General features: G+C 35.1%; 1 protein-coding gene across 1 annotated transcript in view; it reads right to left on the bottom strand.

Moving 5' to 3' along the window:
• The window catches only part of CNTN5 (contactin 5), a 1,335,093-nt gene that overhangs the window by 435,382 nt on the left and 872,533 nt on the right, over window positions 1–27,178 (bottom strand). Inside the window, exon 7 of the mRNA XM_024347391.2 lies at window positions 3,430–3,525. Within this exon, the coding sequence (XP_024203159.1) occupies window positions 3,430–3,525 (96 nt within the window). The remainder of the gene's footprint in view (window positions 1–3,429; window positions 3,526–27,178) is intronic.

The raw sequence follows: 27,178 nt of genomic DNA, 5'->3' as shown, positions 1-27,178 counted from the left end.
TAGAGACAAAAAGAGGGAGAAGAGAGAGAAACACACAGACTGACTGAGAGGAATAGAATTGGATAGAGTATATAAAGAAAAAGTTTTTGAAGTTTTACTGTAAAGGGAAACCAAAAATCATGTAGTAACTGAATGAAGAGGGCATTGGCCAATGGAGTTTTCCTTTGTTTTATTTTTATATGGAGGAAAGAATAGCAGGTTTCCATGTTGATGGACTGCTCCAGAAGAGGAATCAAACTCTGATAAAAATGCAGAAGAAGGGGTACTGCTGAAACAATTTCTTAAAGTAGGCAAAAAAAGATGAACTACAGCACACACAAGTTGAGAGATTAGTCTTAGAACTGCAACAAATGCATATGCTATACTATACCGTTGGAAGTAAAGCTTGGAGTCACAAGAAAAAGAGCACAGAAAGAAAGGATTTCTCAGCAAGGCAAAATTTGCTTCTGCAGAAGAATGCTGCTCCCAAGTCTGGTCATGAGAGCACACCAAACAAAGGCGGGAAGGGGTTTTTATCCTTAATGCCGCTTATTCCTGCTACTGTGTCCTGCCTCCACTGGCTGGAGTTGGACTGCACAATCTAAGCTGAACCTGGCTGGCTAACTTGAAAGGTGCAGGAATGTGGTTACACTGGCAGGAAGGGCAGTTTCAGCGGGAAAAGCTGTTGCGATGGGAGGGGTAATTTACAGAGTGGGTAGCAAATGTGGGCTCTGTAAATAAGGACCGTTGGGAAAGTTGTTTACTGACATTAAAATAGGGAGGAACAAAGGATAAGGAAGTCAGTGTGGCCTTGGAAGTAGGGGACGAAGAACAAGGACGCTGAATAAGCCAAACCTTTGAAAAGGAAATTCTTTTGTATCTGACTTATACTATACTATAGTACACTATGCTATACTGTACCATATACTGTACTATATACTATAATATATACTAAAAACTGGGAAGTCAGAGTGTATGGCTACAAATGCTAATTGGTGTGTGACTTGGTGATGAGGGCTTGTGGAGGTTATTTTCTTATTGCTTTCTCTTTCACAATGTAATAGGATGCATGTTTATCACCTGAGATTGAGACTGGGGAAGACACATAAAACATTTGACAAAAGTATAGTAAAAATAATAGGTTTTTAAAAAAATTCTAGTTAACATTAAGATGCATGTGAAGTTCATCATTTTTATTTTAAATTGACAGCAGTCTGCATAACTGGTTTTTTGTTCATTTGCTTTGTGTGTGTGCTTTGGTGTTTGGGATTGTTTAACAGTAATATTAAACTGAATAGATTCATATGTGAAGTAGGCTAAGAGTTGGATCTATATTGTGATTAGGGTTTTGCAAACTGGAATGTCAGTGTGAGAAAGCAAAAGAGAGATGACAAAATTGAAACTGTATAAAAGAATATGATAATAACTGAAGGAGAAAAGTAAGAATCAAAGGAGGTGGAGTAGAATGAAAATAGGGTAGGATCAATGATTTGTAGATTTCCATGACATGAAAGGACTCCTGGAATCAGGGTACTAAAGGGGTGAGTAGAAGATAATGGATGCTGTTCAGAAAATAGGAAGCTTGTAAATGTGGCAATTGAGAGACTGCAGCTGTGGTAATAACATATCAAGTTGGCCTTGGTCAAGCAGATGAGTTCAGATGTAAAACACGATTATTGAACAGTCATTTAATTTACATATATTGATCTCAATCAGAGATCACATTATTACTTATTTAATCAGTTATTAGTGCCTATTCTTATCTTATGCTTATCTTACCATATATGCAATTCATTGTACTATATTCTCCCACCAGAAATCTGTATACAGTTTTCTCTGCCAACTGGATAATTTATGTGTAATCCTGAAGTTCTGACTTCTATATTATCCTCTTCCATTTCACTTTGTTTAAAAATACACGTTCCCCAGCCTTAAAATAAAGATCATATCTCAGAAAATCTTGCTTATTTTCCCACAGGGGTCACTTTATGTTGTTAACTTCTGTCAGTATAGTGATGGATTCATTCATCCTCTATAAAGCCTGTTATATTCTCTTTCTCCTTCCCCTTCTTTTCCCCTTTTCTGCAACCTCTAACAATTATTCAACTAATAACCCCTTTGGATGAAATCTGTTTAATAACCAATATGAGACATGACTTATATTAATGCTATACACTTTCCCTAAATGTAATATAAATTTTTGTCTTATCCATTAAAAAAATTAAAACAGATGTTGTCTTGAAAGAACCTAAATCTGGATTTAGATGCAGGCAAGAATAGATATGTTTAATGTAAACTTCCCAAACCTTTCACAGAAAGATTAGAATAACTGGATTGGTGTACAGGAATTGGAGCGGTACAACTCAACAATTGGAGGGGTACAACTCAAACAATAATTACCCTAATTGTAATTATTATCTGAGTTTCAAATAAAAGTGTTTTCAAAAATATGTCCCTGTTGATATGCAGCATACTTTCGATTAAAAATATAGAAGGGGGATCAGATAAAGATAAAGAAGTCTTAAGAAAATCAATGTAGGCCATTTTGTTATTAAAAAAATATGTACAGTAGAGCCAAATTGGGCTCCATTACTACCCTGATAATATAACCTAGAAACAAATATGGCCAACACTCTAATTAAAGAAGAAAAAATTACTGACATACCAAGACCTTCAATTCTGTTACCAGTTGTTAATTAAGGCCTTCATTCCTTGGTTCTTCCTTGTGCTCTTACTCTTTCTCTCTCTCTTTAACTGATGCTGGTCACTCTTAACTTATAGTAAAGCTATACTAAGTTCCAAAGGAGTACTCATCTCAAACTATAAAACTCAAACAAAATAGATATAATTAGGTGTAAGCTTGCAAAAGGACGTATAATTAATCTGAGCAGAGCTTAGTTTTCTTCTTCCTCAAGCCACATAAAGTACTCACCATGACTTTTACAAACAAGACCTCAAAGAGCCAAAAAGTACTAACTAAATTGCAGTTTTGTTTGAAACTCAAAAAAAGCATTTCTTAGAAGTTCTAATTCCAGTGTGGCAAAGAGCACCATAAACAACTAAGTACCCAGTTTATCTTTTGAAACAAGATGCATATTGGTACTCAGTTGACTCAACTCTGATACTCCAAACTATTTTGAAAAGTTTTCATTCTCTCAGTTTATCGCTTCCTTTGTGCTCTAGGCAATATATTCTTCACTGACGGAAGACAGAGGCATAACAGTGACAGTTAACAGTTAGAATGGCAATAAAACAATCTTATTGGAGTTCAGTATCCTGTCTAATGATATTTAGAGTACGTGATCTTGAATTACTCATCTGTCACTCTGATAGATGTCAAGAAAACCATGAACATTTCACCTGAAATATTCTCCCATCAATATACCGTCTAAAAGAATGAACACATAGCAAAAGAGAGCAGCAGCAGCAAAGAATGAGATCCTACCGTACCTGGTGAATGTGGCGGAGGAGAGCACATCAGAACGACACCCTGGCCTTCCCTCACAGAGACTGCACTTCTTGTCCGGCCACTAAAATTTCCCAGATCTGTCAATATAATAAAACATTTAGATCCAAGGCAAAAAAGAATGTAAAGAATTGCTATGATTGTAACTTGTACTTACTTTCTATGATTATCTTTAAAAGGCATCTTTTGTTTGTTAATCAGTGACAAGAAGGCTTTAACATATATCTACATCATCTAATTTTAAATACCAAAATGGAAATAAATCTATACCACCCATAGAAAAACCACACTCTTTATTTTTATTTACAGTCCATTCAAGTTGCCAGGATAGACGCTGGGTAGTATAGCATTTTTAACACAAATAGTCATTTTTTATAATATTTCCTACATATTGATATTTCTACTACCAATAACGCCCATTCTCTCATAGTGAGAAGAGAAACAGAACTGGTTAGAGGACTTGGTGTCCCACCGGCTGCTTCATTATATGTCAGGCTAAGAATGATGTGTAAAACCAAGCATGAGCATGCCAAATTAGAGAGGCTTGTATGCTCTAACAAAATATAATAAAAATAGAAAAAGTATTCTTTTTCTATAAATGTGAATAAGAAAGTTATGTGACTTTCATTTTATGAAAGCCTAGAATGGGCTCTGTGAATTAACTACTCTCATCCATTTTGATTAGTCTGGGAGCATTAGTTAACGAAATATCCACTTCTATGTAAAAGGGATTATAGTATTGGAGATCAATGGCCTTCCCTTAAACTATGTTGCATTTACACAATTTGAAAAGACTTTCCTAAAAGGAAAATGGTCCAAAAGGGAATGATGTGTAATTTAAATTATAATTCTATTATTGCTTATTAAACTATTTATATCTCAGTACTTACGCCCCTTTCCTTTTTCTTGGGCTAGGTTGATCAATAAGACAACTTTTAGACTACTTTATTGCAAATGGTAGGAGTTCAATATTTTTATAAACAAACTGTCCCAGAATTCTGGGTCTGTAAGTCATGTTTCCACGATAAGAAATTCTTCTTAGAAATGTTCTGCCATTTCTTCCATTAGGCATAAATTGTAAAATAGATTTTTAAAATATTTTAATTATTTCATGCTAAAATAATATGCTTTGTAGTGATACAAGGTAGAGCTTCAAATTTAATATTAATTTGACAAATAAACTGAACACTCAAGAAAATACACTAGTGGATATGAAGGAGATAAATTACTAGTCTATAACAATCTAAGAAAAATTCTATATATTATATTTTTGAGATGAGTAAGAATTTACTAATTATTTTGCTGAATGTATAACCAAATCTTCTTAAACGCATCCAAAATCATGGGGGTCTAATAAGCAGTGAAGACATGACACCAAATAAAGAAACAGAGAAGTATTCATTATTGCAGAATGTGTTTAAGATTTTATACAAAATTCAATGTTTCTTTATAAACAGTTAAGCTTTTCATAAAGTAGCAGGACAAAAGAAAAAGAGCAATTCTAGTTCTACTTTTCTGGGGGATTGTTATTTTAAAAATATATACACTAACTTCAGTAGCAGTAAAAATCAAGGCAGTCATTTTCAAATATATGTACCTACAAGGTTACTGCTCTGATTTCTATTACCAAATATTATGCTTGTCTCTTTTTGAACTTCATATGTATGAGATAATACAACATACACATGATTGTTTGTAACAAACAAACAAATATATGCAAAACATGGCTTTAAACTCAAAAGGACTGATTCTTAGAGGCCTTTTTTTCCAAAAAGTGATCTTAATATGAAATCAAAGCATGGCAAGATTTCTAATTTGACTTCCTTTTACTTTACTCCTAGAAATACAATATAAGATAGTTAGGCAGTGGTTGTGGCAGGACTTTAATATATATTTTGAGAGCCTCCTCCCTCTGTTGCCCAGGCTGGAGTGCATGATGTGATCATAACTCACTGCAGTCTGTAACTCCTGGGGTCAAGAAATCCTCCAGTCTCAGCCTCCCAAGTAGCTGGGACTACAGATACATGCCAATATACTCAGCTAATTTTTCAAATTCTTCGTAGAGACAGAGTCTCGCTATGTTGCCAAGACTGGTCTCAAGCAATCCTCTGGCCTCTGTTTCCCAAAGTACTGGGATTATAGGGGAAAGCCACCATGCTTGATTTTAATATCTCTAGGGATTATGTGGTTTCACTTTCCTCTTTTCATCTTCATTGAATCTACAAATTCTGGAAGGTCATTGGGATATCGATTTATTTTAACTGAATTTTTAAAATGGTTTCTAAAACATAAATACCCATTTCAATCCATTTACTACAAGTTTATATTATGCTTATTTTTGTGACATTTCAAATCAACCTATTGTATTTACAAGATTGTTTTAATAGAAAACAGTCCTAAATTAATGCCTACTTCTGAGGAATTGAAGTACAGGCATGCCCTAGAAATTAAACACACAAAGAAAAGAAAATTATAGAATAACTATGACCTAAATTGTGTTTTGAGATCCCAATGACCCAAAAGATGATACTTCACTCCAATTGCTTTATTTTGTACCAGCTTTTAATACAAGTAAAATTCAACATTTCCTCATAGAATTGTCTCTGCGTCATTATTTCCTGGGAACTTTAGCACCAGAAGCCCAAAGATAAATAGATTTTTTTATATTGTGAGTAGATTTTTTTTTCTTTCTTGAAGACATATAAAGAAATACTAAAAAGAAGTCTGTACTTTCATGGGGTATGTACATTTCTCACTTAACTCTTTCCTACCATAAAGAAAAGTGAAACATTATTATCTACAATGTAAAAGTGGTCCCTGTGCCAAGCAAGATGATGGTTGATCTAAGGCAGAATGGTTTATGTGAAAAAATTCTTGGTTGATGGGGATGGTGGTTAGAATGAATAACCTGAGTGAAAATTTAACTGTTTGTTCATCTCTCACTAAGAAGAGAAAGGAGTTAATTTCTTTGGAGGTATTTAATCAGAGAACTTTGAAATACTTCGGTGGATGTATGTGCAGGTTCAGTGTTTATCATGTTATTTTAATAGATGACACGTTACATGTACCAAGAAGATAAATGGAAAAAAGACCAAGTGCTTTTACAGATATGGGCTTGAATTGTTTTATTGCAATTACACAAGGTCAAAAATACATGTTCGTGTGTTCTATTTTATACCTTTACAGGAAAAAAAGGGAGTAAAAACAAAAATCACGATACGAAGACTCTAAAATTCAGGTTCAAATTACACACTAAAGTAAATATCTTTCTGGATTTACTATAAAGCACATTTACAAATACTCAAGTTAAGAAAGAAGATGAGAAATTTTGTGATCAAAAGTCACAAGGCCCTAGACTTTGTCTTTGCTCTGACCTTTCTTTTTCTGAGTTAAGAAGCTCACACAGGGTTTAAAAGAAGAGCTGTAACTAGAACTGTAGCTTGGAGAATTACTGCACCTATTCATCCTAGAAGAACTACGCAAAAAAAAAAAAAAAAAAGAAAAACATACAATAATAGATGTTATTAAGAGCTTTAGATGATGGAGTGTAGACTTGGGATATGAGATTTGAGCCATATTGATCAGATGTAAAATGAACCATTTTATGAATTTATTTAACAAATATTTATTCAATGCATACTATATATTAAAAACTGTGTTAGGTACTGGTTACGCAGAAAAACTGTAAAGGATATACATATATAAATGAATTAATCATACCTACTTGGGCCAACTTTTCATAGCTCACAGGAGTCTGGGTCACCAAATAGGTATATAAGCCCAAGTCCTCAAAGCTCAGCTTGTCACAGCCACACTCATGAGTGACCAAATACACACCATGAACATTTACCATGTAGTGCTTCACACTATTTCTCTAAATGGGAGCTATTAATACATGAACACACATACACACAGACTTTAGATTTTTCCTTTATTTCCTTCCTTTTTTCTTCCCTTTCCCTCCCTTCCTTCCTCCTTCTCTTCCTTTTTGCCTTGTCTTCCTTCCTTCTTGACATTCTTCAGTTACTCTTTTCATCCCTGTATTGTTCCACGAAGTATTTGAGGTAGCTTAAAATATGTATCTGCCTCAATAATAATAAGTAAACAAATAAAACAATAGTTGAGGAATTCTAGGTGAAGACAAAATAAGCATGGTGAGAAGGCTGCAGGGCAAAACAAGTATTTAGGAATATACACTATATATTGTTGTAAATTATTGGAAGTTGGCTACAAATTTGACTCTAAACTTAAGAGGAGCCAAAACAAGGTAGAGATATACCCAATCCTAAGGGGATTTCTCCTGAAAGACTTCATAGACTTCATAAAGATAACAGGTGATAATAGAGTTGGCAGAGATACTTGGCAAACTACTCAGAAAGTTATTTTTCTTTTTATTTTAACCTCCTGAGACATGTTGAGTAGGTAGAATGTGAGCTATATGTACCCACACACAAACACCTGAAAAATATTTCAAAAATTATTCCCTAAAAAGCATTATTTTAAAGTGTTGGAGGGAAATAGAGTACCTGAAACTATCAAAAGAGATAGTACATAAGAGATTCTGGACACTGATCTTGTATCTTATGTATGTTAAATATAATAGGTTGGTTTAGTTATTGGGGAGGAGTGAGGAAAAGGCTCAAGACAGGAGAATAAAAGCTATACAATTAGAAGTAAAACGCTGTGGTTGATTTGTCTCCTGGACTTATGTTTCCCAGTCTTAAGTCTGTTCTGAATAAGTGGCAATGTTGAGCTTATAGGAGTTGTGTTTGGAAAAAGGAAGAGGAATGGAGTGCCAATACTGAGGTATTCGTGGCTATACATTTATCCTGTAGGTGGCCCTAATGAGTTTTAGACTATCAGTGCTCCAAGGATTCTCAATTAATTCTCTAAAAGTGCTGTGAACACAGATACGATTTAATGCAAATTTTAAAATTTTTTTATAAAATTGAGATTTTGACTTTTTACAAAAAGACCATTGAAAAGGCAAATTATATTAGACTAAGTGTCAGAGACAAATTTTATAAAGTTTCATTAATTACATTTGAGTGTCATATATATTATATGAAAGATTAAGTAACTGAGCTGGCTTCTCAACATGAGAGGCCTTCAACTTTAATTTCTATGACTTCTGTAAAAACAACGGACAAGTTTTGTAATACTGACTTGGTATTTGCTGCCTCACTTGCAAAGTGATTGCATATTGAAGTCTTCCATCGGTTGTATTCATTGTTCCTGTTACTATCATCAGGATTATTCAGGTCACTGTAAATTTTTTTTCATTCCATGCAAATACCCTATAATAAAAATTAGTCAAACTTCATTCACAAACTGTTTTTGACCTTCTAAATGTTTAGAAAAGAGAAAAGAGAGAAAAGGAAATGAATGAAAATAGTTATACTAGCTACTAACATACCTACTCTCTGCCAGGCTTCCTGGAAGTAGATACTAATTCCTGTTTTTCTATGCGAAAAGCAAGTAAAAAATTCACTGCAGTCATATATTTAATAGAGTTGGCAAATCAAAGTCAATGTGATTGATTCTAAAGTTTTAAAAACTATACCAGTACAAAAGCAATTCAATGTTTGGAAGTTAAGCCACACTAATTTTAGGAATTTTAAAATAATCTTCAATAAGGACATCTTATTAAAGATTAGTTTCTCAGGAAGAACAGAAAAAGCAGTTCTTACATATGTTTTGAGAAAAAATTAAATTAGCATTTTCTAATACATAGTCATTTGTCTGCACAGAATGGCTACCATAACACACTCTAGAGCAAATAAGATTCTTAATAATAGTTCTTAAAATAAAAATGTGAGTGTTGAATGGTATCTTGACAAAAAAGCCATAGAAAAACGAAGGTTTTTGGTGTTTTATTGGCAACTGTAAACTTGTGGGTCTATGATCAATTTATAAACAGATATGGGAGGGCTTATTATGTCCATTTATGATTAGGACACTGACATTCACTAAAATTAGGTAACAAGAATAAGAACTCATGGCAGAAAAGATGTGAGTTTTCAAAGTGACTAATTCAGCTTTGAAATTAGCATTAAAAAAATCTAGAGCTATTATGATACTCTTGGTTTAGAATGTTTTTAATCAATGAAATTATTTGATTAAATACTTTCCTGTTACACCACATGATATAATCCTACAATTCTTTTATTATTATTATTATACTTTAAGTTTTAGGGTACATGTGCACTACGTGCAGGTTTGTTACATATGCATACATGTGCCATGTTGGTGTGCTGCACCCAGTAACTCGTCATTTAACATTAGGTATATCTCCTAATGCTATCCCTCCCCTCTCCCCCCACCCCTCAACAGGCCCCGGTGTGTGATGTTTCCCTTCCTGTGTCCATGTGTTCTCATTGTTCAATTCCCACCTATGAGTGAGAACATGCGATGTTTGGTTTTTTGTCCTTGCAATAGTTTGCTGAGAATGATGGCTTCCAGCTTCATCCATGTCCTTACAAAGGACATGAACTCATCCTTTTTATGGCTGCATAGTACTCCATGGTGTATATGTGCCACATTTTCTTAATCCAGTCTATCATTGTTGGATATTTGGCTTGGTTCCAAGTCTTTGCTATTGTGAATAGTGCCTCAATAAACATAACGTGTGCTTATGTCTTCATAGCAGCATGTTTTATAATCCTTTGGGTATATACCCAGTAATGGGATGGTTGAGTCAAATGGTATTTCTAGTTCTAGATCCCTGAGGAATCGCCACACTGACTTCCACAATGGTTGAAGTAGTTTACGGTCCCACCAACAGTGTAAAAGTGTTCCTATTTCTCCACATCCTCTCCAGCACCTGTTGTTTCCTGATTTTTTAATGATCACCATTCTAACTGGTGTGAGATGGTATCTCATTGTGGTTTTGATTTGATAATGCTATAATTCTTTTAAATATTTGTTATCAGTCACCTATGAATGGGACAACATATCACCTTTAGGAAATGTTAACTTTTTAATAAAAAGTGTCTCTCCAAAATAGCAGTTGAGCTAATAATAGGTATCTCAAAAAATATACTAACATCCATTATATGAAGATAATAATTGAATTAAGATTCAGCTGGAGAAAGAGGAAGGAAAATCTATAAAGACAATGACAAATTGTAATGAAACTTTCATTAGCCCCGTTTTTTCTCTGGTTATATATAACAGGTCAGATGAGTAATCTCTTGCTATGGCTTGCCATTTTCACTTTACATATTATCAGATATTAATCAGTCCTCCAAAGGGATTATAAAAAAGAAACCCAAGAAAACCAGCATATTCTTCCCTTGAAAAAGACACTTTTAATTACATCATAAGTGAAACAGTAAATTGCAATTGCTTTTGTGAAATGATAAACTGTCCACAGAATGTGATAAAAATATTTTTGATCTTAGGTCTTTTCTTCTGTATTTCATGTGTTACAAAAAGCTACTTCAACACTGAATAATACAAATGATAAATAATCTACAATGAAAAAGTTGTATATCAGTGTGTTTAACGTGAATATAGTCTATGAACTCTGGCAGAGGTTTTATACATTTGATAAAATTTCTAACATCTACATAAACAATTAGATAATAATCCTAATTTGTTTACTTCTAAGTTCATTTTTTTCCAAATTCAGATCAGTCTTAATTGACTAAAAATCTTAGGAAATTTTAAAGCTAAGCATTAAAAAGAAAAATGTGAAAGGATAAATACATCATATACAGAGAGTTTGAGTACTACAAATCCGTTATGATGAGAAAGGGATGTCATAGTAAAACCAGAAAATCGTTTAGTATAGCAATTCTTATAACTCGCAGGTGTATTAAATTGTCTCTCAAGCTTTCACGCTTAACTACCCTCTTCAGTTATTTCATAATATTTCCTTATATAATTACTTTCTTGCCTACTACTATGACTCCTTACCCCTTTCTCCCTTCATTTTATTCCCCTGGCACAACTTCAGCCTTTGTTAAATTGGACTATCTGCCTATTCTGCTCTTACACTGCAAGTGTAAAAAAACAAAAACACTTGTATAGCCAGATTTAGCCTGAAGCAAGATAGTTTTTCACACTGGGACTACATCTCTAGATGCTAAAAACTTCATGATTTTAACTCACAGCCTATGACTGTCAGTTCAGAACCTATTTTCAACGTGTAATTTTATATTACCTATAATTTCGAACCTAGTTCAATGGGTATGTTCACATTTATGAAAGAATTTTCCTAATACCCATTATTACAATGAATAGCAAGTAAAATATGTTATATTTTGATAATTGATTTGATACTCTAAGAGCAAAACAATGTTATCAGCATAAAAATTCATCCCACTTATTCACAACGTTACAACTTTCTGTAATTTTAGCATGATTTATCTCAGAAACCTAACATAGAAAAAAGTTGCTGAAATGAATATTCTTCCATTACAGTTGAGAAAATGTGTCATATATATCTATTAAATTATACATTAGAAGACTTTATATTCACATCATAATTAATTACATTTTAAAGCCTTTTATAGTGTTTGACATATAATAAAAGATGTATTTTTAAATAAAGTAAAAATATTTTTAATAATATATGTATACAGCCCCAATCTTTGTATTACAAGACATAACAATAAAGGGGATTATTCTAAGATTCCAGGATACATTTTTTGGAAAATAATAGGCAACTGGACAACATAGTTTTGTTCCTTATTTGAAGAATATAGAAAAGACTATAATGTAAAAATACCCACCCCAACCTCCTGACGGTGCTCTGCAGTTTGAAGAGCTGTAGCATAAGTAGCACTATACCTAAATGCCTACTCTTCTATATTGTATGAATTCAAGGATACTCTGCCTAATGTTAAAAATCAAATTTATTTCTATTAATATCACTACATGCCCACAGGAGAAAGCTGGAAAGATCTAAAGTTGACACTCTAACATCACAATTAAAAGAACTAGAGAAGCAAAAGCAAACAAATTCAAAAGCTAGCAGAAGACAAGAAATAACTAACATCAGAACAGAACTGAAGGAGATACAGACACGAAAAACCCTTCAAAAACATCAATGAATCTAGGAGCTGTTTTTTTGAAAAGATTAACAAAATAGACCACTAGCCAGATTAATAAAGAAGAAAAGAGAGAAGAATCAAATAGACACAATAAAAAATGGCAAAGTGGATATCACCACTGATCCCACAGAAATACAAACTACCATCAGAGAATACTATAAACACCTCTATGCAAATAAACTAGAAAATCTGGACATATACACCCTTCCAAGACTAAAGAAGAAAGAAGTCAAACCTCTGAATAGACCAGTAACAAACTCTGAAATTGAGGCAGTAATTAATAGCCTACCAACCAAAAAAAAGCCCAGGATCAGATGGATTCACAGCCGAATTCTACCAGTGGTACAAAGAGGAGCTGGTACCATTCCTTCTGAAACTATTCCAAAAAGTAGAAAAGAGGGACTCCTCTCTAACTCATTTTATGAGGGCAGCATCATCCTGATACCAAAACCTGGTAGAGACACAACAAAAAAAGAAATTTCAGCCCAATATTCCTGATGAACATCAATGTGGAAATCCTCAATAAAACACTGGCAAACCAAATCCAGCAGCACATCAAAAAGCTTATCCACCACCAGCTTATCAGATCAGCTTCATCCCTGGGATTCAAGGCTGGTTCAACATATGCAAATCAATAAACATAATCCATCACATAAACAGAACTACTGACAAAAACCACATGATTACCTCAATAGATGCAAAAACGACCTTCAATAGAATTCAACACCCCACCCCTTCATGCTAAAAACTCTCAATAAGCTAGGTATTGATGGAACTTATCTCAAAATAATAAGAGCTATTTATGAAAAACCCACAGCCAGTATCATACTGAATGGGCAAAAGGTGGAAGCATTCCCTTTGAAAACCTGCGCAAGACAAGGATGCCCTCTCTCACCACTCCTATTCAACATGATATTGGAAGTTCTAGAGAGGGCAATCAGGCATGAGAAAGAAATAAAGAGCATTCGAATAGGCAGAGAGGAAGTCAAATTGTCTCTGTTTGCAGGAGACACGACTGTATATATAGCAAACCCCATCGTCTCAGCCCAAAATCTCCTTAATAAGCAACTTCAGCAAACTCTCAGGATACAAAATCAATGTGCAAAAATCACAAGCATTCCTATACACCAATAACAGACAAACAGAGAGCCAAGTGATGAGTGAACTTCCATTCACGATTGCTACAAAGAGAATAAAATACCTAGGAACATATCTCACAAGGGATGTGAAGGACCGTTTCAAGGAAAACTGCAAACTACTGCTCAAGGAAATAACAGAGGACACAAACAAATGGAAAAGGCGTCCATGCTCATGGATAGGAAGAATCAATATCATGAAAATGGCCATAGTGCCCAAAGTAATGTATAGATTCAATGATATCCCCATCAAGATACCATTAACTTTCTTCACACATTTAGAAAAAACTACTTTAAATTTCATATGGAACCAAAAAAGAGCCCACACAGCAAAGACAATCCTAAGAAAAAAGAACAAAGCTGGAGGCATCATGCTACCTTACTTTAAACTATACTACAAGGCTACAGTAACCAAAACAGCATGGTACTGGTACCAAAACGGATATATAGACCAGTGGAACACAACAGAGGCCTCACATATAATGCCACACATCTACAACCATCTGGTCTTTGAGAAATCTGACAAAAACAAGCCATGGGGAAAGAATTTCCTATTTAATAAATGCTATTTGCAAAACTGGCTAGCCATATGCAGAAAACTGAAACTGGACCCCTTCCTTACACCTTATACAAAAATTAACTCAAGTTGGATTAAAGACTTAAACGTAAGACCTAAAACCACAAAAACCCTTGAAGAAAACCTAGGCAATACCATTCGGGACACAGGCATGGGCAAAGACTTCATGACTAAAACACCAAAAGCAATGACAACAAAAGCCAAAATTGACAAATGAGATCTAATTAAACTAAAGAGCTTCTGCACAGCAAAAGAAACTATCATCAGACTGAACAGACAACCTACAGAAAGGGAGATTTTTGCAATCTATCTGTCTGATAAAGGGCCAACATCAAGAATCTACAAAGAACTTAAACTAATTTACAAGAAAAGAACAGACAAACCCATCAAAAAGTGGGTGAAGGATATGCACAGACACTTTGCAAAAGAAGACATTTATGCAGCCGACAAACATATGAAGAAAATCTCATCATTGCTGGTCATTAGAGAAACGCAAATCAAAACCACAAAGAGATACCATCTCATGCCATTTAGAATGGCAATCACTAAAAAGTCAGGAAACAACAGGTGCTACAGAGGATGTGGAGAAATTGGAATGCTTTTACACTGTTGGCGGGAGTGTAAATTAGTTCAACCATTGTGGAAGACAGTGTGGCAATTCCTAAGGGATCTAGAACCAGAAATACCATTTGACCCAGCAATCCCATTACTGGGTATATACCAAAAGGATTATATATCATTCTACTATAAAGACACATGTACATGTATGTTTATTGCAGCACTATTCACAGTAGCAAAGACTTGGAACTAGCTCAAACGCCCATCAATGATAGACTGGATACAGAAAATGTGGCACATATACCCCATGGAATACTATGCAGCCATAAAAAAGGATGAGTTCATGTCCTTTGCAGGGACATGGATGAAGCTGGAAACCATCACTCTCAGCAAACTAACACAGGAACAGAAAACCAAACACCACAGGTTCTCACTTGTAAGTGGAAGTCGAACAATGAGAACACACCGACACGGGGAGGGGAACATCACACACTGGGACCTGTGCGGGCTTGGGGAGGGGGGTTGGGTGCTAGGGGAGCGATAGCATTGGGAGAAATACCTAATGTAGATGATGAGTTGATGGGTGCAGGAAACCACCATAGCAAGTGTATACCTATGTTACAAACCTGCACATTCTGTACATGTATTCAAGAACTTAACGTATAATAAAAAACATATATAAGATACAAAATTATCTATATATGATGATAGAACTATATACAATATTTGCAAACAATAAAAGAAAACAAAAATATCATTAAAAAGAGTTCCCCTTTCTCTACATCCTCACCAGCATCTGTTATATTTGCCTTTTTTATAACAGCCATTCTAACTGGGATGACATGATGTCTCATTGTGGTCTGATTTGAATTTCCCTGATGATTATGATGTTGAATACTTTTATCTGGTGCCCATTTGCATGTCTTGTTTTGATAGGTATCTATTCAGCTCATTTGCCCATTTGTAAATCAGATTATTTGTTTTTCTGCTATTGAGTTATTTCAGTTCCTTGGATATTCTGGATATTAATCCTTTGTCAGATGAATAGTTTGAAAATATTCTCTCTAAAAAAATTATATTTAGAGTTTCTTGGAAACTACCATAGTCTTAAAGCTAACGGTGTTCCTCTGACCAAGGGTGATGGCAGTTATTATCTACTAGAAATTTCCCTCTGCTATGTTTCTGTCAACTCCTCAGGCAATTTTTGCCTCCACTAGACTCTACTTAGAACAGCCCCTCTAGATGACACAGTTATTTCTTTTCCACATATCGAATGAGAAAAACATAATTAACTGGTGAGTAGATTTTTAAGACAGTTTGACTGTGAGTATAACATTAAGCTTTTCAACCTGATAACTGCATTTTCATAAAGAAATAGTTTTTTTTCCCTTTGCAAATCCAATCCAGTCCCAAACTGCATAAGAATTCCTGTAAAGGACTGTTTTGAATTTTTACTTTGGTTATGGTATAACCATGATTATACTATGGTTACGGTTTTGGTTATGGTTATACCATAACCAAAGTAAAAATCTAAACAGCCCTTTACAGGAATTCTTATGCTGTTCGCATATGTGTGCTTGAGTGTTTTGCTCTGCCAAATTTGTTTTCAACTTCATTCGTGTATTGCAGAGCACTCACAATAGTCCTGGCCTCCTGATCAAGTACCTGAAGAAGTAAATTGCTTGCTTTCTTGATTCCCTTAGCTCATTTGCTGTTGTATAGTTTAATCAAGTAACATAGATTTGCATTTTTTCTCTTATAAGCTATAACCTCAACAGTTCTATCTGAAAAATTTATACCATGTTTAATTAAAAAAATCGTTGGAAGCTGTTTCATTTCATAACTCAGTTGACTAGTGATCAATTTTCAACTTATCTTACATCTTGGCTAAAAACTTCATGCCTTGCCTTAAAGCAAATCTGCTCCCCGTCCTTGGCCCAATTCTTTCTTTCCTATCTTTTAACTATTTCAGAAAGTTTTAATTTGTGATCTTCATTTAGGCTCAACTAGTATGTAAAATAATCTTTGGGTAATACTCAAGTTTAAGGAAGGATTCAGTTTATTGTCTGCACATTTAAAAGGGTATTTAAAATCATTTATTTTTAACAGGTTACTTTTGTGTGAAATTTTTCATTAATTATATAAATAAATTCTTGAGAGAATGAATCTCATTTTTACATGAAGCATCAGCCCAATGTACTAGTAGTCTTTTGATTTTTGCTTCTGTTTTGTTGTTGCTCTAGCTCTTTTGCACTGAAGTGTAAGAAAACAGTTCCAGAAACTGTGTAGGGCTAATATGTCTATTTACTAGTGATACATTTTTTTCTGTAAATCAACTATGGCATAAGCATTACTCACATTACTGAAGGGCATCCCAAATAGTCTAGTTCAAGGTTAGGCAGACGTTTTCTATAAAGGGTCACTTAGTAAATACTTGAAGCTTTGCAGGGCAAAAGGCAAAATTGAGGGTATAATGTAGGTACTGTTATATGATTTTAACAAGTGATGAAGTGTTATTCTTTCGGATTTTTCAAACATTTAAAAATGTTTAAAAAAAAAAAACTCCTTAGCTTGCGGGCTGTACAAAAACAGAGGAGTAGATCCACGCTCTGGTTCACTAAAATTAGCAGGAGTAGAAAAGCTTACTAATCTTCTACTATTAGAAAGTCAATGACTTTTCTGTATTGCCAGTTCATGTCATTGTGGTGGGAGGTCAAGTTATTTACACATCTGCAATGTATAAAAGCTTGCCCTCTAGAATCAGAAAGACATGGATTTGAATTACGTCTCTTCCACTTATCATCCATGTGACCTTAGATAAACCTCAATTTCCTTACTTGTGTAACAGGAATAACAACACCTACCTCAAAATGATTGTCAGGGAATAACGCTTGCATTTTACCCAAAAACAGACCTTAACTTACACTGAACCCTTAATAAATGACAGCCATTATTAAATAACATAAAAAGGTAGCATATGTATCCTTGTATCCAGCATCTAGCACCATGTATACCAAATAACAGTTCAGTTTTTTTAATTCACAGCTTTTTCCTTTATTAAACTAATATTAATTGCATGCATATGTGCCAAGCACCATATTAGGTACTTAATAGATATTCCTGAATGAATAAACCTCAGTGGTGAGCTGAATTTAGATTTAGAAAAAAATAAACCATTCTATGCTCATGAATAGAAAATGTATGACCAGGTCAGACATGGTGGCTCGTGCCTGTAATCACAGCACTTTGGGAGGCCAAAGTGGGCAGGTCACTTGAGGTCAGGAGTTCGAGACTAGCCTGGTCACCATGGTGAAACCCATCTCTATTAAAAATACACAAAAAATTAGCAGGGCATGGTGGTGCACACCTGTAATCCCAGCTACTTGAGAGACTGAGGTGGGAGAACCATTTGAACCCAGTAGGCAGAGGTGGCAGTGAGCCAAGATCGTGCCGCTGCACTCCAGCCTGACCAACAAAGTGAGACTCCATTTCAAGGAAAAAAAAAATAGAAAATGTATGACCAAAAGAAGTTCTCAGAAAATCTTACCAGTTTATAGTTCTAATGTCATCTCACCCAAAACATTTAAAAAGTATTGACAATGGAGACAAAATGGTGATGATGATAGCTACCATTTACTGAATACTCACTACCTGCCACACACTATACAATGAATATTTTTATATGTGTGTTTTAATTCATTTCTTATTAAAATATCCTTTTAGTTAGACACTTTTGTGAGAAACTGAAGCTCAGAGAAGCTATGTACCTTGCCCAATGTTACATAATTAGTAAATAATAGAGGCAAAATTCCAAGTAGGATGTCTGATGCCAGAGCCGACATTGTGAATCACTGTAGAGATCTTTTGACCATAAAGATACAGTAACACATAAAGCTTTGGAGACATGTATGAGGCTAGCAGGGAAACAGAGTGATGAAAAAAAGGGAGTATTAAGATGTAAATAAATTATTTGAAACTCCAAAACAACTAGCTAACAACACTATGTCAGGAACAAAACATCATGTATCAATATCAATCTTGAATGTAAATAACCTAAATACCCCACTTAAAACATATAGTGGCAAATTGGATAAATAAATAAGATCTAATCATTTGATGTCTTCAAGATACCCACATCGCATGTAATGACATCCATAGGCTCAAAGTAAAGGGTTGTAGAAATATCTATTACATAAATTGAAAACAAAAAAGAGCGTGTTAAACAACAACATCAAGTCAGAAATAAAAAAAAATTAATGAATGAAAGTAGAAATGTAACATACAAAAACCTCTGGGATACAGCAAAGGCAATGGTAAGAGGAATGTTTACAGCATTAAAGTTTATAGCATTAAATCTTCAACAAAATACTATCAAACTGAATCCAGCAATACATCAAAAAGATAATCCACTATGATCAAATGTGTTTTTTTTCCAGAGATGCAAGGATGGCTCAATATACATAAATCAGTAAACACAAAAAATATAAGATTTTTAATTAGAAACCTAGTGGTGCATCTCAAAGAACTAGAAAAACAAGAACAAATGAAAGGTAGCAGAAAAAAGTAACAAATATTAGGGCAGAACTAAACGAGTTTGAGGCCAAAAAAAAAAGATAAAAAGAATTAATGAAGTAAAAGGTTGGTTCTTTGAAAGGATAAAGAAAATTCATAGAACACTAGTTGGGCTAAGAAAAAAAAAGAGAGAAGACTCAAATAAGTAGAATCAGCAATGATCAAGATGACATCACAACTGATACAGAGACTAGTATGATGACCTTTATGAACGCAAGCTAGAACACCTAGAGGAAATGGATAAAGTCCTGTAAACATACAAACTTCCAGGATTGAACTAGCAAGAAATAGAAACCCTGAATAGACCAACAATGAGTAATGAAATTGAATCAGTAATAAAAAAAAAATCTCCTAACAAAAAGAAAGCCTAGTACCACATGAATTCAAAGCCAAATTTTACCAGATGTACAAAGAAAAGCCGGTACCAACCTTACTAAAACTATTCCAAAAAATCAAGGAGAAGGGATGTCTTCCTAACTCACTCTACAAATCCTGTAACACCATGATACCAAAATCAGGGAAGGACAAAATGACAATAAAAAAGAAATTACAGGTCAATATTTCTGATTAACATCAATGCAAAACTCCTCAACAAAATACTAGCAAACTGAATCCAACAATACATCATAAAGATAATTTGCCATGATCAAATGTGCTTTGCTCAAGGGATGCAAGGATGGCTCAATATACATAAATCAATAAACATGATCCACCACATAAACAGATATAAGAATGAAAACTATATGATCATCTCAATAGATGCAAAAAACAGTACTGGATAAAATCCAACATCTCTTCATAATAAATACCCTCAACAAACTAGCATAGATGGAACATACTTCAAAATAATAAGAGCCATGCATGACAAACTACAGGCAACATCAGGTTGAACAGGGAAAAGTTGAAACCATTTTCACTAAGAAATGGGAAAAGACAAGGATGGCTACTTTAACTAATTCTATTCAATATAATCCTGGAAGTCCCAAACAGAGCTATCACGTAAGAGAAAGAAATAAAAGGCATCCAAATTGGGAAAAAGGATGTCAAATTATTTCTGTTCACTGAAGATATGATTGTTTACCTAGAAAACCCTAAAGACTCTTCTAGAAGATTCCTAGACCTGATTAGTGACTTCAGTAAAGTCTCAGGATACAAAAATCAACATACAAAAGTCAGTAGCACTTCCATACGCTAATAATGTTCAAGCTGAGAACCAAATTAAGATCTCAACAGCTTAGTTTCATTAATTCTCTCTAACTTGAAACAAATATTATACTTAATAGAGAAACATTAGAGGCATTTCCACTAAAGAAGCAACTTTACATTGATCTTGAAATTCTAAGTAATTCAGTAGAATAAGTGAAATGAGAAAAATACAGGATATAAAATTGTTTAAAAGAGATATAAATTTAACATTACTTGGGAATGTTATGTTTCTATATCTGCTAAACTCAGAGAATCATTAGAATAAAGATAAAAAGTAGTAAGATTTCATAAAGCAGAAATTGTAAAAGAAAAAAACATGGTAGTCACCACACAATGAAAATACATAATTTCTAGGAATATTCTTTAAATAACAAAATGAATGAAAATAATTAATGTTCTTCAAAAGGCAAATTCATTGTTTTTCACTGCTGTATCATCAGTGCCTGTGTCTAGAATATAATAGGCATTTAATTTATATTTGTTGAAAGAAGCAGTGATTGAGTGAATGAATAAGTGAACTTATTGAAGCAGGAACTATGCTATTTGTCTTATGTCTTCAGGTTTTCTAGTTTGTGTACATCAAGGTGATCATACTAGTCTCTGATGATCGTTTTTTGTTTTTCTGGTATCAGTTGTGATGTCATCTTCATCATTTCCAATTGTACTTATTTGAATCTTCTCTCTTTTTTTTCCTTAGGCTAGCTAGCATTCTATCAATTTCCTTTATCCTTTCAAAGAACCAACCTTTTATTTCATTGATCCTTTGTATCAGTTTTTGGCCTCAAACTCATTTAGTTCTGTTCTAGTATTTTTTCTTCTGCTACATTTAGGTTTGATTTGTTCTTGTTTTTCTTATTCTTTGAGATGCAGCATTACATTTCCAGCTGAAGATTTTTCTATTTTTTATGTAGGCATTTAATGCTATAAACTTTCCTCCTAGCAATGCCTTCACTGTATTCCAGAGGTTTTGTATGTTATGTTTCTATTTTCATTAAACTTTTTATTTTGATTTCTGACTTGATGTTGTTGTTCAACCTGCTTTTTCTTGTTTTCAATTTGTGTGACAGATATTTCTCCAACCATTTACTTTGAGCCTATGGATGTCATTACATGTGAGATAGGTCTCTTGAAGACAGCAGATCATTAGATCTTATTTATTTATCCAATTTGCCACTACATGTTTTAAGTGGGGTATGTAGGTCATTTAGATTCAAGATTAATATTGATATGTAAGTTTTTATTCCTGACATAGTGGTGTTAGCTAGTTGTTTTGGAGTTTCAATTACGTAGTTGCTTTATAGGGTCAGTGAGTTCTGTATATATCTGTCATTTTCTGATGCCAAGTATCATCCTTTAGTTTCCATATTTAGAATTCCTTTGAGCATTTCTTGTAGGACTGGTCTAGTGGTGACAAATTGTCTCAGTAATTGCTTGTCTGGGAAAGAGTATTTCTCCTTCATTTATGAAGCTTAGTTTGTAGTAATATAAAATTCTTAGCTGACATTTTTTTTTTAAAGGAGGCTAAAAATACAACACCAACCTCTTTTGGCTTGTAAGGTCTCTGCTGAGAAGTCCACTGTTAGTCTGATTGATTTTCCTTTGCAGATGATTTGAACCTTTTCTCTAGCCGCCTTTAACATTTTTTCTTTAGCACCAACCTTGGATAGTCTAGTAACCAAATGCCTCAGTAATGTTTATCTTGTGTATTATCTCATAGGTGTTCTCTGGTTTTCTCATATCCGAATATCTACCTCTAGCAATATTTTTAAATTATTTATCCTCTCAAATGTTTTCCAGGTTGTTTACTTTTTCTTTTTCTCTCTTAGGAATTCCAATAACTTGTAGGTTTAGTTACATTACATAATCTCTTATTTCTCAAAGGTTTTGTTTTTTAAATTTTTTTCTTTATTTGCAACTGACTGGGCTAGTTCAAAAGAACAGTTTTTACGCATTGAAGTTCTTTCTTCTACTTGGTCTAGTCTAGTTCAGATGCTCGCTATGATGGGATGGGCTGGTACCCGGGTCACTGGCAGAACTTTCAGGTCAGGGTAGGCAGAATGCTTAGGTGGTGGGATCCCAAGGGAATATCAGAGGCCTGTGGGGTTTATGTTTTTAACAGGGCTCTGGGTCAAAGCTTAAATATTCAGGCTGGGGCAGGGCAGCTGTGACGTGGGCCTTTCATTGGAAGAGCAGGAACCCTCAGCTGGGACAGTGGCAGCTGACAGCTATGGGGCATGTTGTGTGCTCGAACTTCCCTCTCACACAAGCAGTTCTAAATTTCATTGTCTGAAGCATGCAAAGGTGAGAAGCCTTCTTGCTCCTGAACTGGCCTGGGGGTGGTAGGGGCAGAATCAATGGAAGCAACAGTTGTGAATATTTGTTGCTGGCCTCAGGAAACTGGGCTCTCAGAGGAATAACCCATGACTGTAGGGATCAGGCAGGGGTGGAAAGGCTGCATTGGAGACTGGAAATCAGTGAGTTCTGTTTGGCAAGGAACAACAGAGGTGGGAAGTTGTGGGGTACATCACGTGCCTGCTACTCCTCTGTATCTCAGCTATGGAGTCCTATGCTGGAGGTACATGAAAGTGACCCATCTCTTCAGTCTCTCTCAATCTGGGAGCAGCATGTGCAGAGACAGCAGCAGCTGTGATCACAGAGGGCCTATCAGCTACTTCTGGAAGGTATGTACTCAGAACACAGAGCCATGACCGCAGTGATCAGCCAGGGGATGAATAAGAGTGTTATGGGCCGAAAGGCAGCAAGCCCTGTTTGGCAAAGAGCAGTGAAGGCAGGGACTTGGGGGCACAAGCCTACCACTATTCCTCCATATGTCAGCTATGACATCCATACTGGAGGTCCACAAATGTGCCCCACCTCCTTGTTCCCTCCCTGGCTTGGGAACAGGAGGAGTGAAGGCAGCAGTGATAGTGAAGGGCCTGTTAGCTACCTCTGGGAGTTATGCAATCAGAGAAACAGAGCCATGACTGCAGTGTTCAGGAAACTCAGGGAGGCTGTGCTGGGGACCCAAGCCAGTGAGTCCCACCTACTAAGGAGCTGCAGAGGCAAGGACTTATGCAGTATGCAGTCTAGCTGCTTCTTAGTACTATGGATGCGCCATCTATTCTAGGGAGATGGAAAAATGCTGTGTCTCCTTTCTCAGTGGGGCAGTGGCTGCTGGAACTGGGCTGCTCGAAAATCAAAAGCTTGTGGGGTTGGTTCCATGTGGGCTTGAGCAGTGCCTCTGCACAGACTCCACATAGCTCTCTGCTGTTCTAGAGGCCCGAGGGAGTCAAGAGCTGAACTACAAAAGTCCATGGCAGAAGTGTGATCCCCAGGGGAGACTCTTACTCACTCACTCTTTCCCCACTCACTTTCCCAACTTAGGGAGCTTTCCTCGGCTCCATACCAGTTCTGGGTGGGTTACTGTTCAGCTTCATGGCTTCATTCCTCTCTGCTCTATGTGGGTCCTGTCACTTCCCTGGTGAATCACAAAGTGATCTCTTAGATGATCCACTTGAAGTGTTAGTATTCACTTGTTATTTTGTTTCCTTTCCATGAGAGAGGCATGGCACTATCTGGGTCTAGCCAGCCATCTTGAACTGAAACCTCTTAACTCTCTCTTGAGGAGATATCTCTTCATTTGACATTTGCCACCAGATAGGGTATGAGAATTTTTCATTTCACTTACTGTACAGATCAAGTCTTCTTCTATGGTAACTAACTATAGGGAATGTCAATATTGACTAGCCCTTTTCAAATTCCCAGGTCTAGCAGACATTTATCTAAGACAGCTCTGCTGGACTAAGGTGAGACATTCTCCCCTCTTGGATGCCTAGTACTGACACTGAACTGATGGGGAGCAGCAAAAATCACAATTCTATTATCTGATGCTATCAAGGTTCTTAATATCCTTATGCCCTACCTTTAGCACTTTATCCACTGGGGTTATAGAATTCAAATGCGATGTGCCTTTTCCAGGCCTACCTGTTTTCTGCCTTATATATTTATAGGAAGTGCTAACTACAAATTATTGTAAATGCTTGGGGCATGTCAAGAAAAATACTCTGGTGACTTTGGGCAGTAGCACTGATGGTAATGGTATGCCATGAGGAAGGACAATATGTCTTCCTGTGTTTTTTCAGTAAGCAGAGCTAATCTGCTTCATAAGGTAAAATTTAGATGTTTCTAAATCCAAAACCATGTAACTTATATTTTATATAAATCCTCTCCAATTTGACTTTGGATTTCAAAATTATCATAGCTAGCATTTGTTTTTCTGCATAATCATTGATATTTTATTAGTAAGGTGAAAAAACTTTCCAAGGAACCACTAACCAAAAGTCATTTCCCTATTTTTGTCTGTTTATAAATATTTAGTTTTCAAAATTTATTGATCTAACTGCTGTGAATTCATGGTTTTTTTGTTTGTTTGGTTTTTTTTTTTTTTTTTTTTTTTTTGCTGCTGGTACCTGTCATAATATACTGGGAATTTTTTTTTTCAGTTGTAGTTAGATTTTTGCAGGTGGTAAACAAAAATAGCTTGTGAAAAAAAAAACCTATAAAATTTGAAACTCTCCAGTTGTTTCTTTAGGTTTTGGTTATCCAGAACTATTCATATCACATTTAGGACTCTGGTGTCTTTATAAGCCTTTATATTTAACAGAGATTAATAGTATTGAACTTAAACCTTGCTTCTTAGAAAGTGAGGATGAGAAAGATCATTTGCATCATAAACAAGGAACAGTCTGTGGACAAATGAAGCACCAGGTTGAAATGTGAACTATGCCACCATGAGGAATATATTTGGCTCCAGAAAAACCTATATACCACCTACTAGGTGGGAACTGGAGATGGTAGGTACAGCAGTCACTATAGCAACAGCAGGAAGAGATAATTTTATTTTCATCTTGCTTAATAAAAGAACGCCCCCAGCTGGCATTAAGGATACCAGTATTTCCCTTTTGGAAAAAAAATCCCTGGCAAGACAGTGGAAACAGCTGCACAAACATCAGAAAACAAAAAGAAATGCTATCTCTTGCTCTCTCTCTTGATCCTTAGCCCCAAATGATTAAACTATGCAAAGCCAGATAATTTTTTAAAAACTATATATTATTTTCTCTAGCCAAATATATGACAAAATATATAAATATGCATATGTTAATATATACACACATATATAGATAGATAAAGACAAAGTGATGTTGGTTAGCTTAATGTGAAGGAATGCATAGAATGGTGCTAATTTTATTATCAGAACATACGTTACCATATTATCATTGAATTGGAGACAATCAAATTCAACCTAAATAGAAATCAAAAAGGATCTGATTTTTTTTCTTTGCCCGCAACTCACTACATCCTTCCTGTAGTACCCTTGCCATGAACACAGAGGCATCAGCTTGTGAGAGACTGCAGTGCTTTAGGTATTATTGTGCTTTCTGTGTCTGAAATCCTGTCTGCCATTTAGTGGGTGCTCAACAAACATTTGTCTAATAAATTAATACATTACTGAATTACTATCTGAATGCAAACATATTTTTTTCTAAAGTTTCTTAAGGTTTAGCAAGAGAACAGATAACAAATTTAAAAATCTTTCATGATGTGGTAGTCCAAGTTGTCCAGCTATTATTTGCTCAAAATAATAATCAGATTTATTTAAATGATAGTAATGACAAATAAGAACATGTGCTTTTTTAGGGTGTTATAAGAGTGTATTGATACATAGTTGGGGCAGAAAATGACACTGATATTCTTTGTTCACATTGGAGATGCCACCGTAAAATTTAAAAGTGGACCTTTTTGATGTAAAGGCATTTTCATGTTCTAGAATTTTCCTACTAAATGAAAAATTCCTGTGGAGTGGTTAATTTTTATATTCCAGTGTTGATCTCAGTCCTCAATCTTTCCTGGAAACATTTGCTGAGACTCCCAGCTGAAAAGATTCTATTCTTCCTCCAAATAGAGGGCTTAATGCTCATGCAATATATTTAGGAGTTATATTGCTTCATTTCATGCTCATGGATAGGAAGAATCACTATTATGAAAATGGCCATACTGCCCAAACTTATTTATAGATTCAATGCTGTCCCCATCAGGCTACCATTGACTTTCTTCACAGAATTAGAAAAAACTACTTTAAATTTCATATGGAACCAAAAAAGAGCCCACATAGCCAAGGCAATCCTAAGCAAAAAGAACAAAGCTGGAGGCATCAAGGCTACCTGACTTTAAACTATACTACAAGGCTACAGTAACAAAAACAGCACGGTACTGGTACCAACACAGATATATAGACCAATGGAACAGAACAGAGGCCTCAGAAACAACACTGCACATCTAAAACCATCTGATCTTTGACAAACCTGACAAAAACAAGCAATGGGGAAAGGATTCCCTATTTAAAAAAATGTGTTGGGAAAACTGGCTAGCCATATGCAGAAAACTGAAACTGGACCCCTTCCTTACACCTTATACAAAAATTAACTCACGATGGATTAAAGACTTAAATGTAAGACCTAACACCATAAAAATCCTTCAAGAAAACCTAGGTGATACCATTCAGGACATAGGTATGGGCAAAGACTTCATAACTAAAACACCAAAAGCAATGGCAACAAAAGCCAAA

Source organism: Pan troglodytes, chromosome 9 (genome assembly GCF_028858775.2).
Source record: "Pan troglodytes isolate AG18354 chromosome 9, NHGRI_mPanTro3-v2.0_pri, whole genome shotgun sequence".
Taxonomy (NCBI): domain Eukaryota; kingdom Metazoa; phylum Chordata; class Mammalia; order Primates; family Hominidae; genus Pan; species Pan troglodytes.
This window is presented reverse-complemented; position numbering and strand designations above follow the sequence as displayed.